This window comes from Pan paniscus, chromosome 16 (genome assembly GCF_029289425.2).
Source record: "Pan paniscus chromosome 16, NHGRI_mPanPan1-v2.0_pri, whole genome shotgun sequence".
NCBI classification, from domain to species: Eukaryota; Metazoa; Chordata; class Mammalia; order Primates; family Hominidae; genus Pan; species Pan paniscus.
Window position 1 is genome coordinate 40,134,696 of NC_073265.2, and position 24,421 is coordinate 40,159,116.

Here is a 24,421-nt window from a genome sequence, read left to right on the forward strand (position 1 = left end):
TACACCAATACTACATTGTCTTGATTACTATCTGTTTATAGTAAGCTTTGAAACTGGGTATTATAAGTCTTCCAGCTTTGTTCTTTTTCAAAATGTTCCTGGATATTACATATAAAATTTAGGACCAGCTGATTCATTTTTCATTTTTGCCAAAAAGCCTGCTGCAGTTTTTTGCTTGTTTGTTTTAGAGATATGGTCTCTGTCATCCAGGCTGGAGTGCTGTGGCATGATCATAACTCACAGTAACCCTGAACTCCTGGCTTCAAGTGATCCTCCGCCTTAGCCTCCAGAGTAGCTAGGAGTACAAGCACGCACCACCGTGCCCAGCTAGTTGTTTTATTTTTATTTTTGTAGAGATAGGGGTCTCTCACTGTGTTGTCCAGGTTGCTCTGAAACTCCCAGCTTTAAATGATCCTCCTACCTTGGCCCGATAAAAGGCTAGGATTATAGGTGTGGACCACTGCATCTAGCCAACTGCTACAGCTTTGATAGAGATTGCGTAGAATCTAAGAACATTTTGGGGAGAATTATAATCTTAGCAATACTGAGTCTTTTCGATCCATGAACATGCAGTGTCTATCCATTCACTTAGATCTTTCATCTAACCAAAAAAGCAAAAAACAAACAAACAAACAAAAAAAACACAACACAACAGAATTGCTGGGTGCGGTGGGACATGCCTGTAATCCCAGCACTTTGGGAGGCTAAGGTGGGTGGATCACTTAAGGTCAGGAGTTCGAGACCAGTCTGGCCAACATGATAAAACTCTGTCTCTACTGAAAATACAAAAATTAGCTGGGTGTGGTGGTATGCGCCTGTAATCCCAGCTGGGGAGGCTGGGGCAGGAGAATCGCCTGAACCGGGGAGGCAGAAGTTGCAATGAGCCAAGATCACGCCACTGCACTCCAGCCTGGGTGACAGAGTGAGACTGTGTCTCAAAAAAAACCCCCCAAAACCCTAAAAACCAAAACAGAACTGAAGGGAAAAAGAGTGATTCAAGAATAGCTGGAGATTTCAATACACGCTTTCAAAAATGGTTAGAAACCAGAAAGAAGATTAATAGGAAATTGAGGACTTGTATAATACTATAAACCAATTATACTTAACAGACATATGTACACTCTGCCCAACAGCAGCAGAGTACACATTCTTCTCAAGTATATGTGGAACATTCTACAGGACAGACTGTATGTTAGGCCACAACACAAACACTAATACATTTAAAAAGACTGAAATACAAAATATATTTTCTGACCACAATGGAATGAAACTAGAAATCAATAACAGAAGGAAAACTGGAAAACTCACAAATATGTAGAAATTAAACCACACACTTTTAAACAACAACAATAGGTCAAAGAAGGAATACAAGGGAAACTGGAAAATACCTTAAGATTTATGAAAATACAAACACAGCATACCAAAACATATGAGATGCAGCAAAACAGTGCTGAGAGAAATTAATAGCTGTAAACACATTCATTAAAAAAGTGGAATAGGCCAGATGCGGTGGCTCAAGCCTGTAATCTCAGCACTTTGGGAGGTCAAGGTGGGCGATCACTTGAGGTCAGGAGTTTGAGACCAGCCTGGACAACATGGTGAAACCCCCGTGTCCACTAAAAATACAAAAGTAAGCCAGGATTGGTGGCGCATACCTGTAACCCCGGCTACTCGAGTGGCTGAGGCACAAGAATCACTTGAACCTGGTAAGTGGAGAGGTTGCAGTAAGTCGAGATCAAGCTACTGCACTCCAGCCTGGGCAATGAAAGGAACCTCTGTCTCCAAAAAAAAAAAAAAAAAAAAACAAAAAACGCCAGGCGCAGTGGCTCACGCCTGTAATCCTATGTAATCCTAGCACTTTGGGAGGCCGAGGCGAGTGTATCATGAGGTCAGGAGTTTGAGACCAGCCTGGCCAAGATGGCAAAACCCCGTCTCTACTAAAAAATACAAAAACTAGCCAGGTGTGGTAGCGGGCACCTGTAATCCCAGCTACTCGGGAGGCTGAGGCAGAAGAATCGCTTGAACCTGGGAGGCGGAGGTTGCAGTGAGCCAAGATCACATCACTGCACTCTAGATTGGGTGACAGAGCAAGACTCTGTCTCAAAAAAAAAAAAGTGGAATAGTTTTCAACCTAATTGTACACATTAGGGAACTAGAAAAAGAAGAGCAGTCCAGGCGCGGTGGCTCACGCCTGTAATCCCAGCACTTTGGGAGGCCGAGGCAGGTGGATCACAAGGTCAGGAAATCGAGAACATCCTGGCTAACAAGGTGAAACCCCGTCTCTACTAAAAATACAAAAATTAGCCTGGTGTGGTGGCAGGCGCCTGTAATCCCACCTACTTGGGAGGCTGAGGCAGGAGAATGGCGTGAACTTGGGAGGCAGAGCTTGCAGTGAGCCAAGATTGTGCCACTGCACTCCAGCCTGAGCGACAGAGCAAGACTTCGTCTCAAAAAAAAAAGAGCAAACTAAAGATTTGTGCAGAGATAAGTGCAATATAGAATAGAAACACAATAGAGAAATCAATGAAACCAAAATTTGTTTTTCAAAAAGTGTTAACTGCATTGACAACCTGTAGCTAAATTAAGAAAAAAAGAAATACTCAAATAACCAAAATCAGAACATTACAATCAAAGTCACAGAAATAAATAGGATAAGAGAATACTATGAACAACTGTACACTAACAAACTGGATAACCTAGAAGAAATGGATAAATTCCTAGAAAAATACAATTTATCAAGACTGAATCATAAAGTAAAAGAAAATCTGAACAGACCTATAGTTAGAATGAGATTGAATCAGTAATAAAAAATCTGTCAACAAAGAAAAGCCCAGGATGAGATGGCTTCACTGATGAATTCTACCAAATATTTAAAGAATGAAGACTGGGCACGGTGACTCATGCCTGTCATCCCAGCTTTTTAGGAGGTCGAGGCAAGAGGCTTGCTTGAGTCCAGGAGTTCAAGACCATCCTGGGCAACGTAGTGAGATCTGGTCTCTGAAGAAAAAAAAAAAAAAGTTAAAGAAGAATGAACACCAAACTCTCAAACCTCCTAAAACTCCTCCAAAAAGTGAAGAGGAAGGAACACTTCCAAACTCATTTTAAGATGCTAACATTATCCTGATACCAAAATCAGACAGACACTACAAGAAAAGAAAACCACAGTCCAATATCCCTGATGAATATTGATTGATTTAAAAAAATCCTCAAAATAGTGCAGGCAAATAGAATTCATTAAAAGGGTTATACACCATGACCAAGTGGGATTTATTTCTGGAATGCAAGGATGGTTCCACAAATGAAAATCAACCAATGTAATGTACCACATTAACAGAATGAGGGAAATAACCCATTCAGAATTTTTTTTAATTTTAGAGACAGGGTCTCACATTGTCACCCAGAGTGGAGTGCAGTGGCACAATCATAGCTCACTGCAACCTTGAAATCCTGGACTCAAGGGATCCTCCTGCCTCAGCCTCCCAAGTAGCTAGGACTACAGGTGCACATCACCATGCCTGGCTAATTTTTTATTTTGTTTTGTAGAGACAGGGTCTTGTTATTTTTCCTAGGATGGGTCTTGAACTCCTGGCCACAAGTGATCCTCCTGCCTTGGCCTCCCAACGCACTGGATTTACAGGCATGAGCTACTGTGCCCAACCCCCATTCAGATTTAATACAATTTATCAATAAGGTTGAATTAATGTCTGCCATTTTGCTATTTGTTCTCTATATGCTGCTTGTCTTTTTTGTTCTTCTGTTCTTCCTTTACTGTTTTTTATGTTTAATAGATATTTTTTATATCCCATTTAATTTGTTAATTTTTTACTATTTTTTAAGTTATTTTCTAAGTGGCCACTCTAAGAATTAAAATATGCATCTTGATTTATCAAAATCTATTTCAGAGTAATAACTCTAGTAAAACATAGAAACTTTGCTCTAATATAGTTCCACTTACACCTTCTTGTTTTACTATTGTCATAAACATTACATCTATATATGTTATAAAGCCATTTATTGTTTTATAATATTAGTTCACATAATATTCTGTTTCAAAGTTCTTAGAAAATATATGGGTACAGTCCTTTATATTTACTCATATGTTTAATAATTGCTGTGTTATGTATTTCTTTGTATAATTTGAGTTACCATCTGGTGTTATTTCCTATTAGCCTAAAGAATTATCTTCAATATTTTTTTTAATGCAGGTCTGCTGGGTCCCTCTCAGCAGTCCAGGCCTTATGTTGACTCATTTACACACAGCTCTGCTTTGCTTTGACCTTGTGAAAACACTGCTTCATTTAAATTTCACCTAAACTCTACTCTTCCCCCACAATCCTATAATAATTCCATCTTTTCCTTTGTCTAGTCAGATGCTCCACAGTTCCTCTGGTAAGTGGTCTCTGTCATTGCCATGAGTCAATAAACTTGTTTATAGATTTGTCCCTGAAAGCTGATTGGGCTACAATATTTATTTAGTACCTATTTTATCCATGGGACTAAAAACTCCAGGACTGGGCTGGGTGTGGTGGCTCATGCCTATAATCCCAGTACTTTGGGAGGCTGAGACAGGTGGATCACCTGAGGTCAGGAGTCCAAGACCAGCCTGGCCCCCATGGTGAAACCCAATCTCTACTAAAAATACAAAAATTGGCTGGGTGTGGTGTTGGGCGCCTGTAATCCCAGCTACTCGGGAGGCTGAGGCAGGAGAATCACTTGAACCCGGAGGCAGAGGTTGCAGTGAGCCAAGATCATGCCATTGCACTCCAGCCTGGGTGACAAGAGCAAAACTCCATCTCAAAAAAAAAAAAAAAAAAAAAATTAGCCGGGTGGCACGCACCTGTAGTCCCAGCTACTTTGGAGGCTGAGGCAGGAGAATCGCTTGAACCCAGGAGATGGAGGTTGCAGTGAGCCAAGATCACACTCCAGCCTGGGCGACAGAGTGAGACTCCGCCCCAAATAAATAAATAAATAAACTCCAGGAAGGGAGTTGTGTCTATCTTGTATCTCTAGCATGGTTCAATGCCTGACACATTGTAGTAGATCAATAAAAGTTGCATAAATGAATAATGATACAGTTTGGCTGTGTCCCCACCCAAATTTCATCTTGAATTCCCATGTGTTGTGGGAGGGACCCAGTGGGAGGTAATTGAATCATGGGGGACAGGTCTTTCCTGTGCTGTTCTGTGATAGTGAGTAAGTCTCATGAGATCTAATGGTTAATTATAAGGGGGAGTTTTCCTGCATAAACTCTTTTTGCCTGCCTCCAACCATGTAAGATGTAACTTGCTCCTCCTTGCCTTCTCCCATGACTGCAAGGCATCCCTACCCATGTGGAACTGTAAGTCCAGTTAAACTTCTTTCATTTGTAAATTGCCCAGTCTAGGGTTATGTCTTTATCAGCAGTGTGAAAACAGATGAATACAGTAAATTGGTACCAAAAGTGGGGTGCCACTGAAAAGATATCTGAAAATCTGGAAGCAACTTTGGAATTGGGTAACAGGAAGAGGTTGGAACAGTCTGGAGGGCTCAGAAGAAGACAGGAAAATGTGAGAAAGTTTGTAACTTCCTAGAGACTTGTTGCATGGCTTTGACAAAAATGCTGATAATGGTATGAACAATAAGGTCCAGGCTGAGGTGGTCTCAGATAGAGATGAGGAACTTGTTGGGAACTGGAGCAAAGGTAACTTTTGTTATGTTTTAGCAAAGAGAATGGTGGCATTTTGCCCCTGCCCTAGAGATTTGTGGAACTTTCAACTTGAGAGAGATGATTTAGGGTATCTGGTGGAAGAAATTTCTAAGCAGGAAAGCATCCAAGAGGTGACATGGATGCTGTTAAAGGCATTCAGTTTCATAAGGGAAGCAGAGCATAAAGGTTTGGAAAATTTGCAGCCTGACAATGCGATAGAAAAGAAAATACCATTTTCTGAGGAGAAGTTCAGGCTGGTTGCGGAAATTTGCATAAGTAACGAGAAGCCAAATGTTAATACCCAAGACAATGGGGAAAATGTCTCCAGGGCATGTCAGAGGTCTTCACAGCAGCCCCTCCCATCACAGGCCTGGAGGTCTAGGAAGAAAAAATGGTGTAGTGGGCTAGGACCAGGGTCCCCGTGCTGTGTGCAGTCTAGGCACTTGGTGCCCTGAATCCTAGCTGCTCCAGCCATGACTAAAAGGGGTCAAGGTACAGCTCAGGCCATGGCTTCAGTGGGTGCAAGCCCCAAGCATTGGCAGCATCCACGTAGTTTTCAGCCCGCAGATGCACAGAAGTCAAGGATTGAAGTTTGGGAACCTCCGCCTAGATTTCAGAGGATGTATGGAAACACCTGGATGTCCAGGCAGAAGTCTGCTGCATAGCCCCAAGCCTTGGCAGCTTCCACGTGGTTTTGAGCCTGCAGATGCACAGAATTGCATCTGCACAAACTTCAAGAATTGAAGTTTGGGAACCTCTGTCTAGATTTCAGAGGATATATGGAAACACCTGGATGTCCAGGCAGAAGTTTGCTGCAGAGGCAGGGCTCTCATAGAGAACTGCTAGTGGAGTGGAGAAGGGAAATGTGGGATTGGAGCCCCCACACAGAGTCCCTACTGGGCCACTGCCTAGTTGAGCTGTGAGAAGAGGGCCACCATCTTCCAGACCCCAGAATGGTAGATACACCTACAGCTTGTACCGTGCACCTGGAAAATTCACAGACACTCAATGCCAGTCCATGAAGGCAGCTAGGAGGTGGGCTATACTCTGCAAAGCCACAGGGGCAAAGCTGCCCAAGACCATGGGAACCCACCTCTTGCATCAGTGTGACCTGGATACATGGAGTCAAAGAGAGAATGAGTTTGAAGGAAAACGAAGAGACCCGAGAATGGGAGTATTCTGGAAAGCACAAGTAGTTCAGTATTTCTAGAGGCTCAAATAGGAGGGTGGTGGAGGGAGAGGAGAAAGGGGAGCCACCTAAGCTTGTTAACGCCTACCTCTGTGGTTCTGCTGATAAGATTGGATTTTGTTAGGCTGGGCGCAGTGGCTCACGCCTGTAATCCCAGCACTTTGGGAGGCCGAGGCGGGCGGATCACGAGGTCAGGAGATTGAGACCATCCTGGCTAACATGGTGAAACCCCGTCTCTACAAAAAAAATACAAAAAATTAGCCGGGTGTGGTGGCAGGCGCCTGTAGTCCCAGCTACTCAGGAGGCTGAGGCAGGAGAACGGCATGAACCTGGGAGGCGGAGCTTGCAGTGAGCTGAGATTGTGCCATTGCACTCCAGCCTAGGCGACAGAGCAAGACTCTGTATCAAAAAAAAAAAAAAAAAAAAAAAAAAAGATTGGATTTTGTTCTGTAAGTGATGGGAGGCCTTTGAAGATTCTTGCTGAAGGGACCCACTAATCAGGTGTCCTACTAGCACCTCTCTCCTCATAGTTCTTCCTCTGGTTCTATTTTAATCTCTGGCACTCCTAGCTCCCCACAGGTCCTGTGTCTGAGGCAAATCCATATCATCTACTGTGACTGAGGAAGTAGTAACTAGAGCCTCTGAATTCCTTCTTTCCATCCCTCCTAAAGCAGTTTTAATTTTTCTTATGATTATGAAAGTAATATATTATCATTTCTAAAACTTCAATAAATACAGAAAAATATAAAGAAAAAATACACAGTAACCATAATTCTATTATCTGAGGCAACCATCTTTAAGGTTTGGGTATTCATGCTTCCAGTTATTTTTCTATGCACATTCTCCCTTCTAACAAATGTATAAATGCTTATTAATTGCCAGCCATTGTGCCAGGCACTGCATAAACAGCAGTGAACACCTGATCCCTGCCCTCAAAGAGCATTCAGCCTAGTGAGGGAGAAACACATTAAATAAATAAGGCAAATACTTTTATATTTACAAATTGTGATGTGTGACATTGACATATATTTTTGGCAAAGATGAGCTCAAACCATACATATATTATACTGTTTTATAACCTGTTTTCTTCACTTACATTGATGTATCATGAATATCTTTCCATGGAAATAAATACAGACTCTGTTAGAACTGAGAGTAAGAAGATGAATATGGAAAACATGTTCCTGCCTTCATCTTCATATCCCCAAGGGTCAGCTCTAATAGGGAAGAGAGACATATAAACCGGTAATTTCAACTCACTTTTAGTAGAGGTTGTAAAAGGTACAAACATAAGGTTTGATAGAGGAAATAAGGTCTGAGTTCTGTTTTAAAGGATAAATAGGAATTTTTCAGTTAAACAAAGAGTGGAAGAATATTCCAGGCAGTCAGCAGGTGCAAAAACATGAGGAGTTAAACAGCACGGCACACTCAGGGAATTCAGGCAGCTCAATATCACTAAAATAAAAAATTCTGACATAAGACTAGTATGAGGCCAGGTGTGGTGGCTCACACCTGTAATCCCAGCACTTTGAGAGGCCAAGGTGGGCAGATCACCTGAGGTCAGGAGTTTGAGACCAGCCTGGCCAACATAGTGAAACCCCATCTCTACTAAAAATACAAAAATTAGCTGGTGTGGTGGCACACGCCTGTAGTCCCAGCTACTTGGGAAGCTGAGGCAGGAGAACTACCTGAACCCAAAAGGCGGAGGTTGCAGTGAGCCGAGATCGCGCCACTGCACTCCAGCCTGGGTGGCAGGGCGAGACTCTGTCTTAAAAAAAAAAAAAAGGCCAGGGTGCAATGGCTCATGCCTGTAATCCCAGCACTTTGGGAGTCCAAGATGGGCAGATCACCTGAGGTCAGGAGACCAGCATGGCCAACATGGTGAAACCCCATCTTCACTAAACATACAAAAAATTAGCTGGGCGTGGTGGCAGGTGCCTGTAATCCCAGCTACTTGGGAGGCTGAGGCAGGAGAATCGCTTGAACCCAGCAGGAGGAGGTTGCAGTGAGCTGAGGTTGTGCCATTGCACTCCAGCCTGGGGCAACAAGAGCACAGCTCCATCTCAAAAAAAAAAAAAAAGAATAGTATGAGAAGAGGGTAGAGAGGCAGGCAATGGAAGAGTTATAAATATCTACAGATGCCCAGGTAAAGAGCTTCTATTTTCCCCACCAAACTATTTTGAACTAGGAATAGTAAAAGATTTCTGAGTTAGAAATTGGATGGCTGGCTGAAAAGAGGAGAGGACAGTGATGGCGATGACAAATTAGATTGTTATAATGATTCAGGAGAGAGATGAGGTACTAAAGTAAGATGTTTGCAGGGGAAATGAAGCAATGGGGGACGTTATTGGGGGTAAACTGAGGCAACATCGAGCGTGAAAAATCAGAACTATTGATGAGAGTTGTCAAGGTCTTTGCTGGAAAAACCTTGCCAAATGTCAAACCCAAACAGCCTGGGGATAAAGAATACTAAATGCAGTTTAGTAGTTGAGGGGATTGAAAATAGGATGAGAGCCTAGGAGAGAGTATAGAAGGGGAGAACTGGGGCCATTGGATATGTGTGTGTGTATCCTAGAACTTTCCTTTCAGGCAATTCCCAGGTGCACTGCTGGAGCAGGGATGATAACTCTTGGGGTAAGCAAGCATGAACAACTGTTGTCTGTTTGCAATACTCTAATCAACAGGTGGGCAGAGATTTTCAGTAAAATGTTATAAAAAGGAATGATTCTCTAGAGATATATTCTAAAAATAAGTGGGCTGAATTCTCTGTGGGCATGGGATGGCATAAATGACTTTCAAAATGAAAGCTATTATTTCTGCAGAAAATATTGCTGAAGAAATGGATCATGGTGGTTGCTTCTGAGGAGGAAAGTAGGAGGGTGGGGAAAGGAAAAGAGGAATACTTTTCTCAGTGTAAGCTTTTGTACATGTTGAATTTGGAATAAAGTGAATGTTTATGCAAAATAAATAAAAGTTTTCTAAATGAAAGCTGAGGAAACACACGGAAGAAAAACATGTCTTACCTTTTCCTGTACCTCTGTATATTTCCAAGTGAGACAGAAAGAAAGCTTTCTGTCTGTGTATTTCCAATTGAGACAGAAAGAAAATAAAACAAGTGAGACAGGAAAAAAACTTGCAGAGTGGCTGGTGATAGTCTTATGGAGAATATACTAGTTTGCCCCCCTGCTGTCCTTGGACCACTGCACCTTCTTAAAGTGTACGGAATCACTTTTCTGTCCTTTTTTTTTTCTTTTTGAGACGGAGTTTTGCTCGTTGCCCAGGCTGGAGGGCAATGGCGTGATCTCGGCTAACCTCAACCTGGGCCTCCAGGGTTCAAGCAATTCTCCTGCCTCAGCCTCCTAAGTAGCTGGGATTATAGGCATGCGCCACCACCCTGGCTAATTTTGTATTTTTAGTAGAGACGGGGTTTCTCCATGTTGGTCAGTTTGGTCTTGAACTCCCGACCTCAGGTGATCTGCCTGCCTCGACCTCCCAAAGTGCTGGGATTACAGGTGTGAGCCACTGCGCCTGGCCCTGTCCTATTTTCTTTCTTTTTTTTTTTTTTTTGAGATGGAGTCTTACTCTGTCACCCAGGCTGGAGTTCAGTGGTGCTATTTGGGCTCACTGCAACCTCCACGTCCCAGGTTCAAGTGATTCTCCTGCCTCAGTCTCCTGAGTAGCTGAGAATTACAGGGGCGCACCTCCACACCTAGCTCATTTTTTGTATTTTTAATAAAGATGGGGTTTCGCCACATTGGCCAGGCTGGTCTCAAACTCCCGACCTCAAGTGATCTGCCTGCCTCGGCCTCCCAAAGTGCTGGGATTACAGGCGTGAGCCAATGCATCTGGCCCCCTATTTTCAGTTCAATGAGAGCCACTTTTCTCCTTGACTGGAAGAAGAAAGAGGAATTTCAGTTCAAGAGGGTTTAACAGGTTCAATCTTTGTGACAGTAAATCATTCCAAGTGAAATTACCTAGGACAGAGGTGGTGATAAGAAAAGGAGGAAGAAGAGTCCATATTTACAGAAAAAGTGGACAGTCTAAAATTATAAGCTTAAAATGGAAAATTCATATCCTCTTTATTTTGGGGCAGGACTAGGAGCCAGAGTCTCAGAACAGGAAGCCACAAGTAACCTCTTTACTATCAACACCGTGAAAGTATGGGGGAAATGCTCTGGGTTTGAATTCTAGATGTAGGGCTACAATTTCAGTTCCACCCGTATGGTTGTGTGACTTGAGATTAGTGGCTTCCACAATCTAAGTCTTAGCATCCTTTTCTACAAAAGGAGACAATTGGATGTGTGGATGGCCTTCAACTTTTCTTCCAGCTCTCACATTCTGTCATTATAAATCTTAGCAAGTCTTATTGTACGATCAGCTTTTCTCTCCAGGCATTTAACTTATGGACATTTGACATTTGTTTCCTTGCTCTATTTTCAATTTTTAGCTTTGAGAAGTGGAAGCTAGAGGAGGAATGATAGGAATTAATGGGAGTCAACAATTTTTGTGCCTGGGTCACAAAATAGGAGGCTCTGGGAGTTGTTCCAGAAAATTCTCTGTCATAATCTGGTCAGTCATAGATTGTCCAGATTGAGAAAAAAACTTTGTCTTTTTCTCAAATTTCTCTCTTTCCCAAGAACTATTCTGTCCTTTTCTCTTGCAACCATTCACCTTATCTCTGAACTCCGGCTGTTCACTGTCCTAGACTAATATACCAATTGATGTGATTGAATGAGAAATATAATAATTACTTCAATAAATAATTGACTACATACTATGTACTAGATAAGCAGCTTTCAATTTTTTTGGTCTCAGGAGCCCCACAACATAGTTAAAAATTATTGAAGATCCTCAAAAGTTTTTGCTTTTGAGTTATATCTACTAATACTTACCGGGTTAGAAAGTAAAAGTGAGAGAATTTTAAGATGTTAATTAATTTTAAAAACAGCAACAATGGGCTGGGTACAGTAGCTCAAGCCTGTAATCCCAGCACTTTGGGAGGCCGAGGCGGGTGGTTCACCTGAGGTCCGGAGTTGGAGACCAGCGTGGCCAACATGGGGAAACCCTGTCTCTACTAAAAATACAAAAAATTAGCCTGGCATTGGTGGTGGGTGTCTATAATCCCAACAACTTGGGAGGCTGAGGCAGCACAATCCCTGGGAGGTGGAGGTTGCAGCGAACTGAGATTGTGCCATTGCACTCCAGCCTGGAAAACAAGAGCAAAACTCCATCTCAAAGAAAAAAAATAATAAATAAATGAAACAGCAACAATAAACCCATTGCATGTTGACATCCTTTTCTATTTTTAAATGAAAAAGTTATATAGTCAGCCCTCAGTATCCTCAGGGGATTGATTCTAGGACCCTCATGGATATCAAAATTGGTGGATGCTTGAGTCCCTTAATTAGTCTTCTTCATCTGAGGGTTTTTCATCCATGGTGGATTTTGATCCACAGTTGGTTAAATCCTTGGGGATATGGATCATGTGGATATGGAGAGCTGACTGTATATCAAATTCCAAAACAATTAAAGAACGGTGTCACTGTTTTACAACTTTGCAAGTCTCTTTAATGTCAGGATTAATATAAAACATTGCATTGTCATGTCTGGTTCTGCATGTAATCTGTTGATTTGGGGTTTGTATTAGTTTCCTGTGGTTGCTGTTTAACAAATTATCACAAACTTGGTGGCTCAAAACTACAGAAATTTATTCCCTCATAGTTCTGGAGGCCAGAAAGTTCAATACCAGTTTCACTGGGCCAAAGTCAAAGTGTGGGCAGGAAAATGTTACCTCTGGAGGCTCTAGAGAAGCTTCTTCTTCCAGCTTTTGGTAACTGCTGGCACTGCTTGACTTTTAGAGGCATCACACTAATCTCTGCCTTCATCTTCACATCAATTTCACTTCTGTGTTGGGTGGCTAATCTCCCTTCTCTCTTAACAGGATGCTTGAGATAACATCAATAATCCACTCAGGTAATCCATGATAATCTCTTTACCCGAAGATCCTTAACTTCATCTCATCTGTAAAAGTTTTACCACAAGGTAACACAAATTCCAGGGATTAGGACACGGACATCTTTGGAAGTCATTATCAGCCTACCACAAGGTGTTTCTTTTTTGTTGAAGTTTATGAGGAAAACCTGGTCACATACAGAAAGCAGTTAGGGGAAAAGCCCTTTCAAATAATTGTAGATATTCTTCTTAGATCCAACACTAAAAGCAGTAAGTAGTTTTTAAAAAGTTGTTGCAATGTGGAATCTGAAACCATCAGGGAACCTTTTTTACTAGGTTACATTAAAATCATAATTCTATTGAAGCTGTCCTCAAAGGGTTAACAAGAATTCTGGATGGAAATATAGTTATAATTGAGCATTAATCAGGCTGCACTCTGACCCACTTCCTTGTAACCAAAAGTCAGGTTACACTACATAGAGACCATTTGCATTCCCATTGTTCCTATTGACAGAATTTCTGACATTAGGCTTTTTTTTTTTTTTTTTTTTTTGAGATGGAGTCTCTCTCTGTTGCCCAGGCTGGAATGCAGTGATGCAATCTTGGCTCACTGCAACCTCTGCCTCCTGGGTTCAAGCGATTCTCCTGCCTCAGCCTCCCAAATAGCTGGGATTACAGGCACTTGCCACCATGCCTAGCTAATTTTTGTATTTTTAGTAGAGACAGGGTTTCACCATGTTGGCCAGGATGATCTCGAACTCCTGACCTCAGGTGATTTGCCCGCCTTGGCCCAAAGTGCTGGGATTACAGGCATGAACCACCGCACCTGGCCCACTCAACTAATTTTTGTGTTTTTGGTAGAGACGGCGTTTCACCATGTTGGCCTCGCTGGCCTCAAACTCCTGACCTCAAGTGATCTGTCTGCCTTGGCACGGACTTCCAAAGTGCTAGGATTACAGATGTGAGCAACCGCGCCTGGCCAGGGCTTTTGTTTAAGATAGATAGGATCTCTGACATTAGAATCATAAAGGGTTTAATAACTGCTTAAGCAGATCCTGAATTCCAGCTGAACAGCTGATGCCAACCAGTTTAAAAATCCCCAGAGAGGAACGGAATCAATATCATCTCCCTGTCCCATGGCTTCACCCTGCACTCTGATCAATCTCTACACTTTGGCCTACTCCCAAACCCTTAAAAACCCTAGCTCCACATTCCTTGGGGAAATGGATTTGAGGTTTCCTCCCTTCTCCTCATCTGGCAGCCCTACAATTAAACCTCTTTCTCTGCTACAACCTGGTGTCTTGGCATATTAACTTGTCACATATTGGGCGAAGGGCCCTATTATGGTTACACTATTTGCTTTAAGTGGATGTTTTGCTGGTACATAATTTTATAACATTGTGCATTGATCATTTGGAAAATATTGGTTCATTGAGTTATGTAGATCTTTCAAATGTTGGCATATTTAATTATACAATATAAAAAATTCATTAACATAATCACCAATTTATCAGAATGGTCTTTATGTATCTGGAAATTATTAAAATTGTAGTAGACAAACATTTTTCAAAATTTTAGTTTTCACTTGAAAGCCTGAATTTATCGGTGGCAACAAATATTGTCAGTTATCTTCCTTGAAGTGTGAAGGAAACCAGACTCTGTCACCCCAAAATATTCCTATTTGACATGAATATTATTTTGAGCTGAAGGCAATTAAGCAGCAGCAAAGGCAGGAAACACTCTCTCTACCCTCCTCCTTTTCTGTTTAAAGGCAGGATACAACTTCCTTTACTGGAGGCAACTCTACCATCTTACTAGCCCAGAGATGGCACCAGAGGAATCTGCACACAAACCTTACTTCATTAGTTTCTTTCCATATATTTTCCTTCCCCAAGATTCCCAACCCTGGAAGACTAAAACTGCTTTCCTTTGTCCTGTCATTTCTCTATAAGTTTATTGTATTTTGTTAAAGATGCTATATAAGCCAGTTTTACCTTCTTTGAATTACTCATTTCTAGGTATTGATATGTTATATGCTCCATACATTTTAATAAACTTGCTTGTTTTTTTCACAGGGGACCCAGCCAAGAACTTAGAAGGGTAAGAGAAAAAGATTTTTTTCTTTCCCTACAACTGAAAGACTCACTGTTCATTTTCAAGAAAACTACTGTTTATCGCTTTCAACTAAAAATGGTGTTCCATGAAAAAAAGTGGTTGGTTCAGCTTTCTCTTTTCTTTTTTTGAGACGGAGTCTCACTGTTGCCCAGGCTGGAGTGCAGTGGCGTGATCTAGGCTCACTGCAAGCTCCGCCTCCCAGGTTCACGCCATTCTCCTGTCTCAGCCTCCAGAATCGCTGGGACTACAGATGCCCGCCACCACGCCCGGCTATTTTTTGTATTTTTGGTAGAGACGGGTTTTGCACCGTGTTAACTAGGATGGTATTGATCTCCTGACCTCGTGATCCCCCCGCCTCGGCCTCCCAAAGTGCTGGCATTACAGGCATGAGCCACTGTGCCAGGCCGGTTCAGCTTTCAAGTTAAACAATGATACAAATGCTTTTCCTTGAGAAACTATCTTATCTCAGTTATGCCTCAGAAATTTTTTCTTTTTCTTTTTTTTTTTTTGAGATGGAGTTTCGCTCTTGTTGCCCAGGTTGAAGTGCAATGGCACGATCTCAGCTCACTGCAACTTCCGCCTCCTGGGTTCAAGTGATTCTCCTGCCTCAGCCTCCCAAGTAGCTGGGATTACAGGCATGTGCCACCACGCCCAGCTAATTTTGCATTTTTAGTAGAGATGGGGTTTCACCACGTTGGCCAGGCTGGTTTTGAACCCCTGACCTCAGGTGATCTGCCCGCCTCAGCCTCCCAAAGTGCTGGGATTATAGGCCTGAGCCACCACACCCGGCCAAAAAAAAAGCCTCAGGATTTAAGAGTTTATACTTTATGAGGTTGTACTTTATGAGTACTTCCCATTTTGTCACAAAAAAAATTTTTTAAAAAGTGCAAAGACTGAGATTTAATAAAATTAAGAATTCTTACTGCTTCATCAAGGATATTCTTAAGTGAAACTGAATTAAAAAAAAATTGAGTGTATTGTTCCAGGATAAACTATGAGATTCAAAGAAGTTGTTCAATACATTATTTCATCACCACTTGTGTTTCTTGTCAAGATTTATGTAAAAGAAGATCTTCAAGAATTAGTTGGTGCTGACACTGGATGGATATAAGCAAAGCAACAAGTCCAGCTACATGAATAATTATGTCCATTTTAAAGGAATTATAATTCTGCAGATGACATAGTAACTCAGTCTTTATGTTTGCAACTAAATTTCTTTCTTTTTTTTGAGACAGTCTTGCTCTGTTGTCCAGGCTGGAGTGCCGTGGCACCATCTCAGCTCACTGTAACCTCTGCCTCCCAGGTTCAAGTGATTCTCCAGCCTCAGCCTCCCGAATAGCTGGGATTACAGGCATGTACCACCATGCCCAGCTAATTTTTTTTTGTATTTTTAGTAGAGACAGGGTTTCACCATATTGGCCAGGTTGGTCTCAAACTCCTGATCTCAAGTTATCTGCCTGCCTTGGCCTCCCAAGATACAGGGATTACAGGCATGAGCCACCTCGCCTGGCCTGCAACTAAATGTCTAATTTGGTGAGTTATTGCATCTTTGGAAAGTAGCACTCCCATTAGTTCTTTTACTGATTATCATCTAGCAGGCATTCATTAGTCTTTTAGCTATTGCATGTCCTTCTCCAATGAATGAAATATAATAATTTCATGTGTAAGATGCTTCAGTAGGTTTTTCATTTTTACTTTGAAAATGGTAATACAAAAGCTTTGGCTTTTATAAAGCATATCATGTCTATGTTGAAAATATTAAATTCCCTTTCTTTTAAATTCTGACTGGTCTGAAAATGATGCCTCACCTTGATTGGCACCATAATAGTATTTGAAAATGTTCTGTTGAATGACATAAAATAAGGCAAGTGATTAACATCTCTAATGCCAAGAGAAAGAAAGAAGCTTTTGTCATACTTTCCTTTGTTATTTATAGTTTCAACCAGATTTCTCCCTTTCCCTGAGTCAGTGAATTCTGATACTGATGTCAGCTTCATCTTTTTCAGCATCTTTACATATGGGAAGGTTAGAAAGCGAATCTTCTAGTATCCCCTTTTTAAGCCAATGGAAGAGCCTAAAATTAAAAAACTATACATAAAACAAAACTTAATTTTAAGATAAAATATTAAATTCCTTTTTTTTTTTTGGAGACAGAGTCTTGCTCTGTCACCCAGGCTGGAGTACAGTGGTGCGATCTTGGCTCATCACTGCAACCTTCGCCTCCTAGGTTCAAGCAATTCTCCTGCCTCAGCCTCCCAAGTAGTTGGGACTACAGGTGTGCCACCATGCCTGGCTAAATTTTTTGTTTTGTTTTTTTTTTTTTTGAGATGGAGTCTTGCTCTGTCGCCCACGCTGGAGTGCAGTGGTGAAATCTCGGCTCACTGCAACCTCCGCCTCCCGGGTCCCAGCAATTCTCCTGCCTCAGCCTCCCGAGTAGCTGGGATTATGGGCGCACGCCACCATGCCCCAGCTAATTTCTGTATTTTTTTAGTAGAGTCACAGGTTGGCCAGGCTGGTCTTGATCTCCTGACCTTGTGGTCTGCCCACCTTGGCCTCCCAAAGTGCTGTGATTATAGGTGTGAGCCACCGTGCCCGTCCGAATATTTTGTATTTTTAGTAGAGACGGGGTTTCACCATGTTGGCCAGGTTGGTCTGGAACTCCTGAGCTCAGACAATCTGCCCGCCTTGGCCTCCCAAAGTGCTAGAATTATAGGCATAAACCACCGCGCCCAGACGACAAAATATTAAATTCTAGGCAGGGCGTGGTGGCTCACACCTGTAATCCCAGCACTTTGAGTGGCTGAGGCGGGCAGATCATGAGGTCAGGAGACCGAGGCCATCCTGGCCAATGTGGTGAAACCACATCTCTATTAAAAATACAAAAAATTAGCCGGGTGCGGTGGCACGCACCTGTGATCCCAGCTACTCGGGAGGCTGAGGCAGGAGAACTGCTTGAACCTGGGAGGCGGAGGTTGCGGTGAGCCGAGATCACACGACTGCACTCCATCCTGGGCAACAGAGCGAGACACCATCTCAAAAAATAATAATAAAATAAAAAAATTAAATTCTAAAAGAGTATCCCTTTCTGGCTGGGCGCAGTGGCTCGCGCTTGTAATCCCAGCACTTTGGGAGGCTGAGGTGGGTGGATCACCTGAGGTCAGGAGTTTGAGACCAGCCTGGCCAAAATGGTGAAACTCTGTGTTTACTAAAAATACAAAAATTAGCCGGGCATGGTGGCGGGCGCCTGTAATCCCAGCTACTCGGGAGGCTGAGGCAGGAGAATTGCTTGAACCCAGGGGGAGGAGGCTGCAGTGAACCCAGATCGTGCCACTGCATTCCAGTCTGGGTGACAGAGTGAGACTCTGGAAAAAAAAATTAAATGAATAAATGAGTATCCCTTTTAGATAAAGTTTAAATATTTTAAAATGTTCTCAATATATTAAAAAGTATTCTTGCGAGACAAGCCAACAAATTGAACTTTTTTCTTATGTTTCCATATAGGTATTAGAACAACTTCAGGATTTCAAAAAAACTCATTTATTAGGTGACAAGGAGGTTACAGAGATTAGAGCAGGTATAACCGAAGATAGCTAGTAAGTGTAGCTGTAGCTGGTGGGCCGGTTGAGGTTCTGGACTTCGCGGTGCAAAATAATTGAAGTCCAAAGTAAAAGCAAGCAAGAGTTTATTGCAAAGCGAAAGTACACCCTCACAGCTGATCAGAGCGGGCTGCTCAAAGGTGAGACAGCATGCACTGACACTGGGGAAACTCCCTTTGTAGGAGTCTCCCAGGATCATTCATGAAGCGGGGAGAACGGGTGCTGCTATTAAGCATGTTCTCTGGTTTTCTGGCGCCATGTGCGCTGTGGTTGTATATGCTAGTACATACATTGCATGTCTTATTAGTATCTTAAATCTTCACCCAGGAGTTTTTTTTTTTTTTTACTATTATAATGAGTATAATTCAGCCCAACGACACTGATCATGGGTTTCTGCGCTTGTGAGAGTTTGGGGATTTTCCCTTCTGCTCTCGTACCTCTTTGCTGCAAAATTTTCTAACCAGGAGCCTCGGATGTGGTTTGTACACTATGGGCTGGTTTGTTCTATTTATTTAGCAAGTTTGTTCCCCTTGAAGGGAGGCTATCACCACCTACCTAACCTACCTCCTAGAAACACACTAGGAAGTACTGAGGGCAAATTGCATTAATCTCTGAAAACGCACGTATTTATGCCCTAAACCTACTACCTTAGAAAATTCTAGAAAACACAAGGATACTCCAGGATACATTTTACCAGCTAGTCAATCGTCATCTAGCCTCTTGAAAACTCGTACACTTCCAACAGAATGAGGGTAAAAACGGCAAATAACACGTAAGAAACGTTATCAATATTGTTTTGACTTTGTGAATTCCCTAGAAGGGTCTCAGCGACCCTGAGGTCACCAGACCACATTTCGAGAGCCATTGTACCAGACTCTGTTCTAGATAAAAGCTGGAGCAATCGGAATGAATAAAATACTCTCTCTATGGGGAGCTGTTTACGTAGTGGCAACTGCGACCTGTTCTAAAGTGGAACAGAACCGAGCGCTGTGAGAGGGTGGGACGTGGAGACCTATCCTTGCCCGCCGGGCCAGGGGAGTGGGCTCCAGGAAGATGACCTTTCAACTGCGACCTGCTGAGGAGGAGTCGGCAAGGGGGGCCGCCGACCACTTCTCTTTCCCGCCCACCTCCCCAAATCCCAGGAGAAGAGGGGCGGACGGGAAGCGACAGTGGCCGTGAGTCCCCGGCACGCGACGGGCTCTCAACCTGGCACGCCGAATCCTCAGGACAGCCCTGCTATCACGCAACTACTCGGGTGTCCCAAGAGTCGCCAGGGCCGGAGCCGCGCGCGGCGCCGGGGACTCGCGTGAAACCGCCTGTGGGAAGCGGGCGGGTGGCGCGCGGTCCGGGGACAGTGAGAGGCGGCGGACGGCGCGGGGATGTCCCGAAAAAGGCGCAGCCAGGAAGACGCAACTCGTGACGCGGTCTCGGGCTACGCGGAGGCGGCTAGTGGGAAAGGAAGACTCTGGGAGACAGTGCCTAACAGGGCCAGGTCCCCGACGGCTTCCTCAGGAGGACTCACAGTTCTGGGGGATTCCGAAACCGCTACCCCGTCGCGAGAAAGGAGGTCTACTTACGCGCGCAATCTCGAGCGAGCGGCCTTTTCCACCCCCGCGGTCTCTTGCGCCCTCTGGTGGCCTCTCGCGAGAACGACACTGAACTTGTTCAGGTGGGACACCAATAAAGATTTCTTATTCAAAAAACAGGAAGTGCCTACGGAGGCCGGGCCGGCAGCGGCGGCCGGGCATGAAGCCTGGCGGCTACGGGATCGCGGGCGGCGGCGGCATCGCGGGCGGCGGCGGCGATGAGCGACATAGTGGAGAAGACGCTGACGGCGCTGCCGGGACTCTTTCTGCAGAACCAGCCCGGTGGTGGGCCCGCGGCCGCCAAGGCGTCCTTCTCCTCGAGGCTGGGCAGCCTTGTCCGCGGCATCACAGCCCTCACCTCCAAGCACGTAGGTGCCCGCCGGCCCGGGAGCTCAGGGACATCGGAGTGAGGCCCCCGCGCCAGGAGGCCCTGGCCGGGCGGCGAGACTCCAGGGCCTCTGGGGTTAGCCCTCCGGCGGGGCTCAGGGGCTGCTGTGTCGGTTCGTCCTTTAGTCTGCCTGGAAGCTTCACTTTCCTGCTGGGACTGACAGCAGGGAAGCCGAGTTTCCACAGTTAGTTCTGACACTGACTCTTTGATCTGGGGCACATCTCTGTAACCTCTGAGCCTCCATGTGTTTTCTCAACGTTGTGGTGGAAAAGTACTGATACATAATTCATAGGTTTTTTGTTTGTTTGTTTTGAGGATTGGGTGAGATGTCAAGCGTGTGAAAATACCTAGTGCGATGGAAGTGTCAGACATTATTTACCTTCCACAAAGTTTTTTTTCCCTACTCCGTTTCCTTCTCTCCCCCGGTGCCTTCAACTGAACAACAGTTCAGATGTCGCATACCTGAAGAGATCCTGTGAGCCTCTTGTTGAATATCTTTGGGGAGCTTGAGGTTCTTGGGTTACAACAACGTGTTGGGCAAAGAAAAAGCACAGTTCTCTCAAAATGTAAAATTTGCTAAGTCTCTGCCTCAAGTGGGCTTTGAAAATGAGCAGTTATAAAAATTCTTAAGCTTTTAAAATTTTTAAATTTTTATTGACGGAGTCTCGCTCTGTCGCCCAGGCTGGAGTGCAATGGTGCGATCTCGATCTCGGCTCGCTGGAGCCTTAAGGTTTTAAAACTTTTAATTTTTTTTTTTTTTTGAGACGGAGTCTTGCTCTGTCGCGCAGGCTGGAGTGCAGTGGCGCGATCTGGGCTCACTACAAGCTCCGCCTTCGGGTTCACGCCATTCTGCTGCCTCAGCTTCCCGAGTAGCTGGGACTACAAGTGCCTGCCACTGCCTGGCTAATTTTTTGTACTTTTCGTAGAGACGGGGTTTCACCGTGTTAGCGAGGATGGTCTCGATCTCCTGACCTCGCGATACGCCCGCCTTGGCGTCCCAAAGTGTTGGGATTACCCTGCCCGGCCTTAAAATTTTTAAATTTTTAATGATGGAGTCTCGCTCTGTCGCCCAGGCTGGAGTGCGATGGTGCGATCTTGGCTCACTGGAGCGTCTGCCTCCCGGGTTCAAGCGATTCTCCTGCCTCAGCCTCCCAAGTAGCTGGGATTATAGGCGTACGCCACTACGCCCGGCTAATTTTTGTATTTTTAGTAGAGACAGGATTTCACCATGTTGGGCAGGCTGGTCTTGAACTGACCTCAAGTGTTCGCCCGCTTCGGCCTCCCAAAGTGCTGGGATTACAGGCATGAGCCACCGCGCCGGGCCGCCACAGGCGCTCGATGGTTGCACGGATTGTGTAGTATACCGATTCACAGCTACAAGGAGTTTATATCTTAAAAAGAGCACGTGTTAATGTCATTATTTGTTCAACAGATGTTTATGGAACAAGGTTATGTGTTAGACACAGGAAAATAGAATTAAACACATTCCCTTTTCCCAAGGAATTAGTCATTCGTTTTGGGCTTAAGACAAGTATAAGCATGACTACAATGCAATATAAGTGCTAAAAGAGAAGGAAAGACAGAAAAGAAAGTGCTCTGAAGGTTTAAAAAAAATCATTTTTTGGCAGCTCTAATAAGTTGATGCTATCCGGAGAGAACCTGCTTCACATTCCAGAATCATTACTTGTGGGCTTGTCTTGTTTTGTTTTGTTTTTGAGATGGAGTCTCACTCTGTCGCCCAGGCTGGAATGCAGTGGTGCAATCTTGGCTCACTGCAACCTCTGCTTCCTGGGTTCAAGTGATTCTTCTGCCTCAGCCTTCCTGGTAGCTGGGATTACAGGCACACGTCACCATACCCGGCTAATTTTTATATTTTTAGTAGAGACAGGGTTTCGCCATGTTGGCCAGGCTGGTCTTGAACTCCTGACCTCAGGTAATACACCCGCCTTGGCCTTGGCCTCCCAAAGTGCTGGGATTACAGGCGTGAGCCACCACGCCTGGCCATTTGTGGCCTTAATAATGTTGTTTTTCTTAAGGTTTTTGTCCTTTGCTAATTTTTAAGGGAACCTCAATAAAATTTTTTAAAAAGTTATTTTTGGTCTTAAATAGCAGTTTGAAACTGTAGATAGGCATCCACGTGTATCAGTACGTCACTAGTGGCTTTTGAATAGCCATCTGATGAACATGTAATTCAGTGTGTAATTTAAAGGTAGCATGATATTAGCCAAAAAAAAATGGGGCCAATTTTTTAAGTGCTTAGGGAGATAACATACAATGCAGACAGTAGGAGTGATCACATTGGTATGTGTCTGAGATAGGAAGTTATGGAAAGGATTTGGGGAATGAGGAAAAGACAGGGAAGAAGAATGTAGTTTAAGGGAAAAAGACCTATTTCTGTTTCTGCTTTCTTACCCTGTTTCTTAATTCCATGAAGACTTTTTACTTCTAAGGGGAAGATGTGAGATGAGACTCTTTTCTTGGGCCAATACATGGAGAATTTCTACTCTCTCTCCACCTTTAATTTTTTTTTTTTTTTTTTTTTTTTTTAGATGGAGTCTTGCTCTGTTGCCCAGGCTGGAGTGCAGTGGTATGATCTCGGCTCACTGCAACATTCACCTCCCGGGTTCAAGCGATTCTCCTGCCCCTGCCTCAGCCTCTCGAGTATCTGGGATGACAGGACGCCCAGCTAATGTTTGCATTTTTAGTAGGGATGGGGTTTTGCCATGTTGGCCAGGCTGGTCTCAAACTGCTGACCTCAAGTGATTCACTCGCCTTGGCCTCCCAAAGAGCTGGGATTACAGGCATGAGCTGCTGTGCCCGGCTTCCACCTTTAGTTTTTAAAAAAAACATTTTCTGCTATTCTACCATTAAGGGGAAGTAACTGAGTAAAGAAAAGAGGAAGGATGGGTTAGCCTGGAAATATTTATTCTCTCCAGGGATGGTTCTGAGGTTTGGAGAAATGCCTTTAGATAGATCGTAAGCACATAATATTTGTAACTCTCCTTTAAAATAATGTTTCTTTTAAATTAAAAGTATTGTAAATTATATTTTTCCCTTTAGATAAATGCTGTTACAGTTTTAAAAGACAGTTAATCAAGCATTTAAATACTTTCATTTTCTCAGGAAGAAGAAAAATTAATCCAGCAGGAACTGAGTAGTCTGAAAGCGACTGTTTCTGCTCCTACTACAACACTGGTAGGTTTGCATAGTCAGTGCCAACACATTTGAATTTGAAATCTAGTCTACTGTGGACTCAATAGTGGCATCTAACTGATGATCGGTTGCTAAAATTTGATTTATCATAGTCAAAATGAATTACAGATGGTAGCAACTCAGATGTTAACTTTAGCCTTTTATTGTTGACTGGTTTGCACCAGAACAAGATTTGCCTATGTGAAGTCAGGGCTAATGTGATGATGATTACATAAATGTGGAGATACTCTTGGGACCCTAGTGCTGATCTGATGTTTTTAATGTTATGCATTTGGAAAAGGTTGGGATTTCAACATGATATTTTCAGACCTGAATTAGTATATTGTAGGTATATCTAATTTTATTATTTAAGACCTAGTTGTTTTTAAAGTTTGTTCTACATAATTTGATTTTTCAAACAATATTCAGCAACTATTTAATGAATGGTCATTCATTATTATGCAGGCCACTGTGGGGCTGTCCCAGCATAGCTAGATTAAAACTCAGTTTGATTTTTTTTTTTTTTTTTTGAGACGGAGTCTCGCTGTGTTGCCCAAGCTGGAGTGCAGTGGCGTGGCGTGATCTCAGCTCACTGCAACCTCTGCCTCCTGGATTCAACCGATTCTCCTGCCTCAGCCTCCTGAGTAACTGGGACTACAGGTGCCCGCCACCATGCCTGGCTAATTTTTGTATTTTTAGTAGAGTTGGGGTTTTCAT

General features: G+C 43.5%; 1 protein-coding gene and 1 long non-coding RNA gene across 7 annotated transcripts in view; one reads left to right on the forward strand and one right to left on the reverse strand.

Moving 5' to 3' along the window:
* LOC103783197 (uncharacterized) overlaps positions 1-20,188 on the reverse strand; it is a 117,870-nt gene extending 97,682 nt beyond the window's left edge. For all 5 annotated transcript variants that reach the window (XR_004666510.3, XR_010109915.1, XR_010109916.1 and 2 more), the window contains exon 1: positions 20,116-20,188. This is a non-coding gene — a long non-coding RNA (uncharacterized LOC103783197). The remainder of the gene's footprint in view (positions 1-20,115) is intronic.
* Positions 20,189-20,246: 58 nt separating this feature from the next.
* Positions 20,247-24,421, forward strand: part of AP4E1 (adaptor related protein complex 4 subunit epsilon 1) — a 97,526-nt gene continuing 93,351 nt past the window's right edge. Inside the window, exons 1-2 of one of the 2 annotated variants that reach the window (XM_003827829.5) lie at positions 20,247-20,492; positions 23,636-23,707. In XM_003827829.5, the coding sequence (XP_003827877.4) occupies positions 20,343-20,492; positions 23,636-23,707 (222 nt within the window). In that variant the 5' untranslated portion in view covers positions 20,247-20,342. Of the gene's footprint in view, positions 20,493-23,635; positions 23,708-24,421 lie in introns of those variants that run through there. The other variant, XM_003827830.6, reaches the window with a different exon arrangement.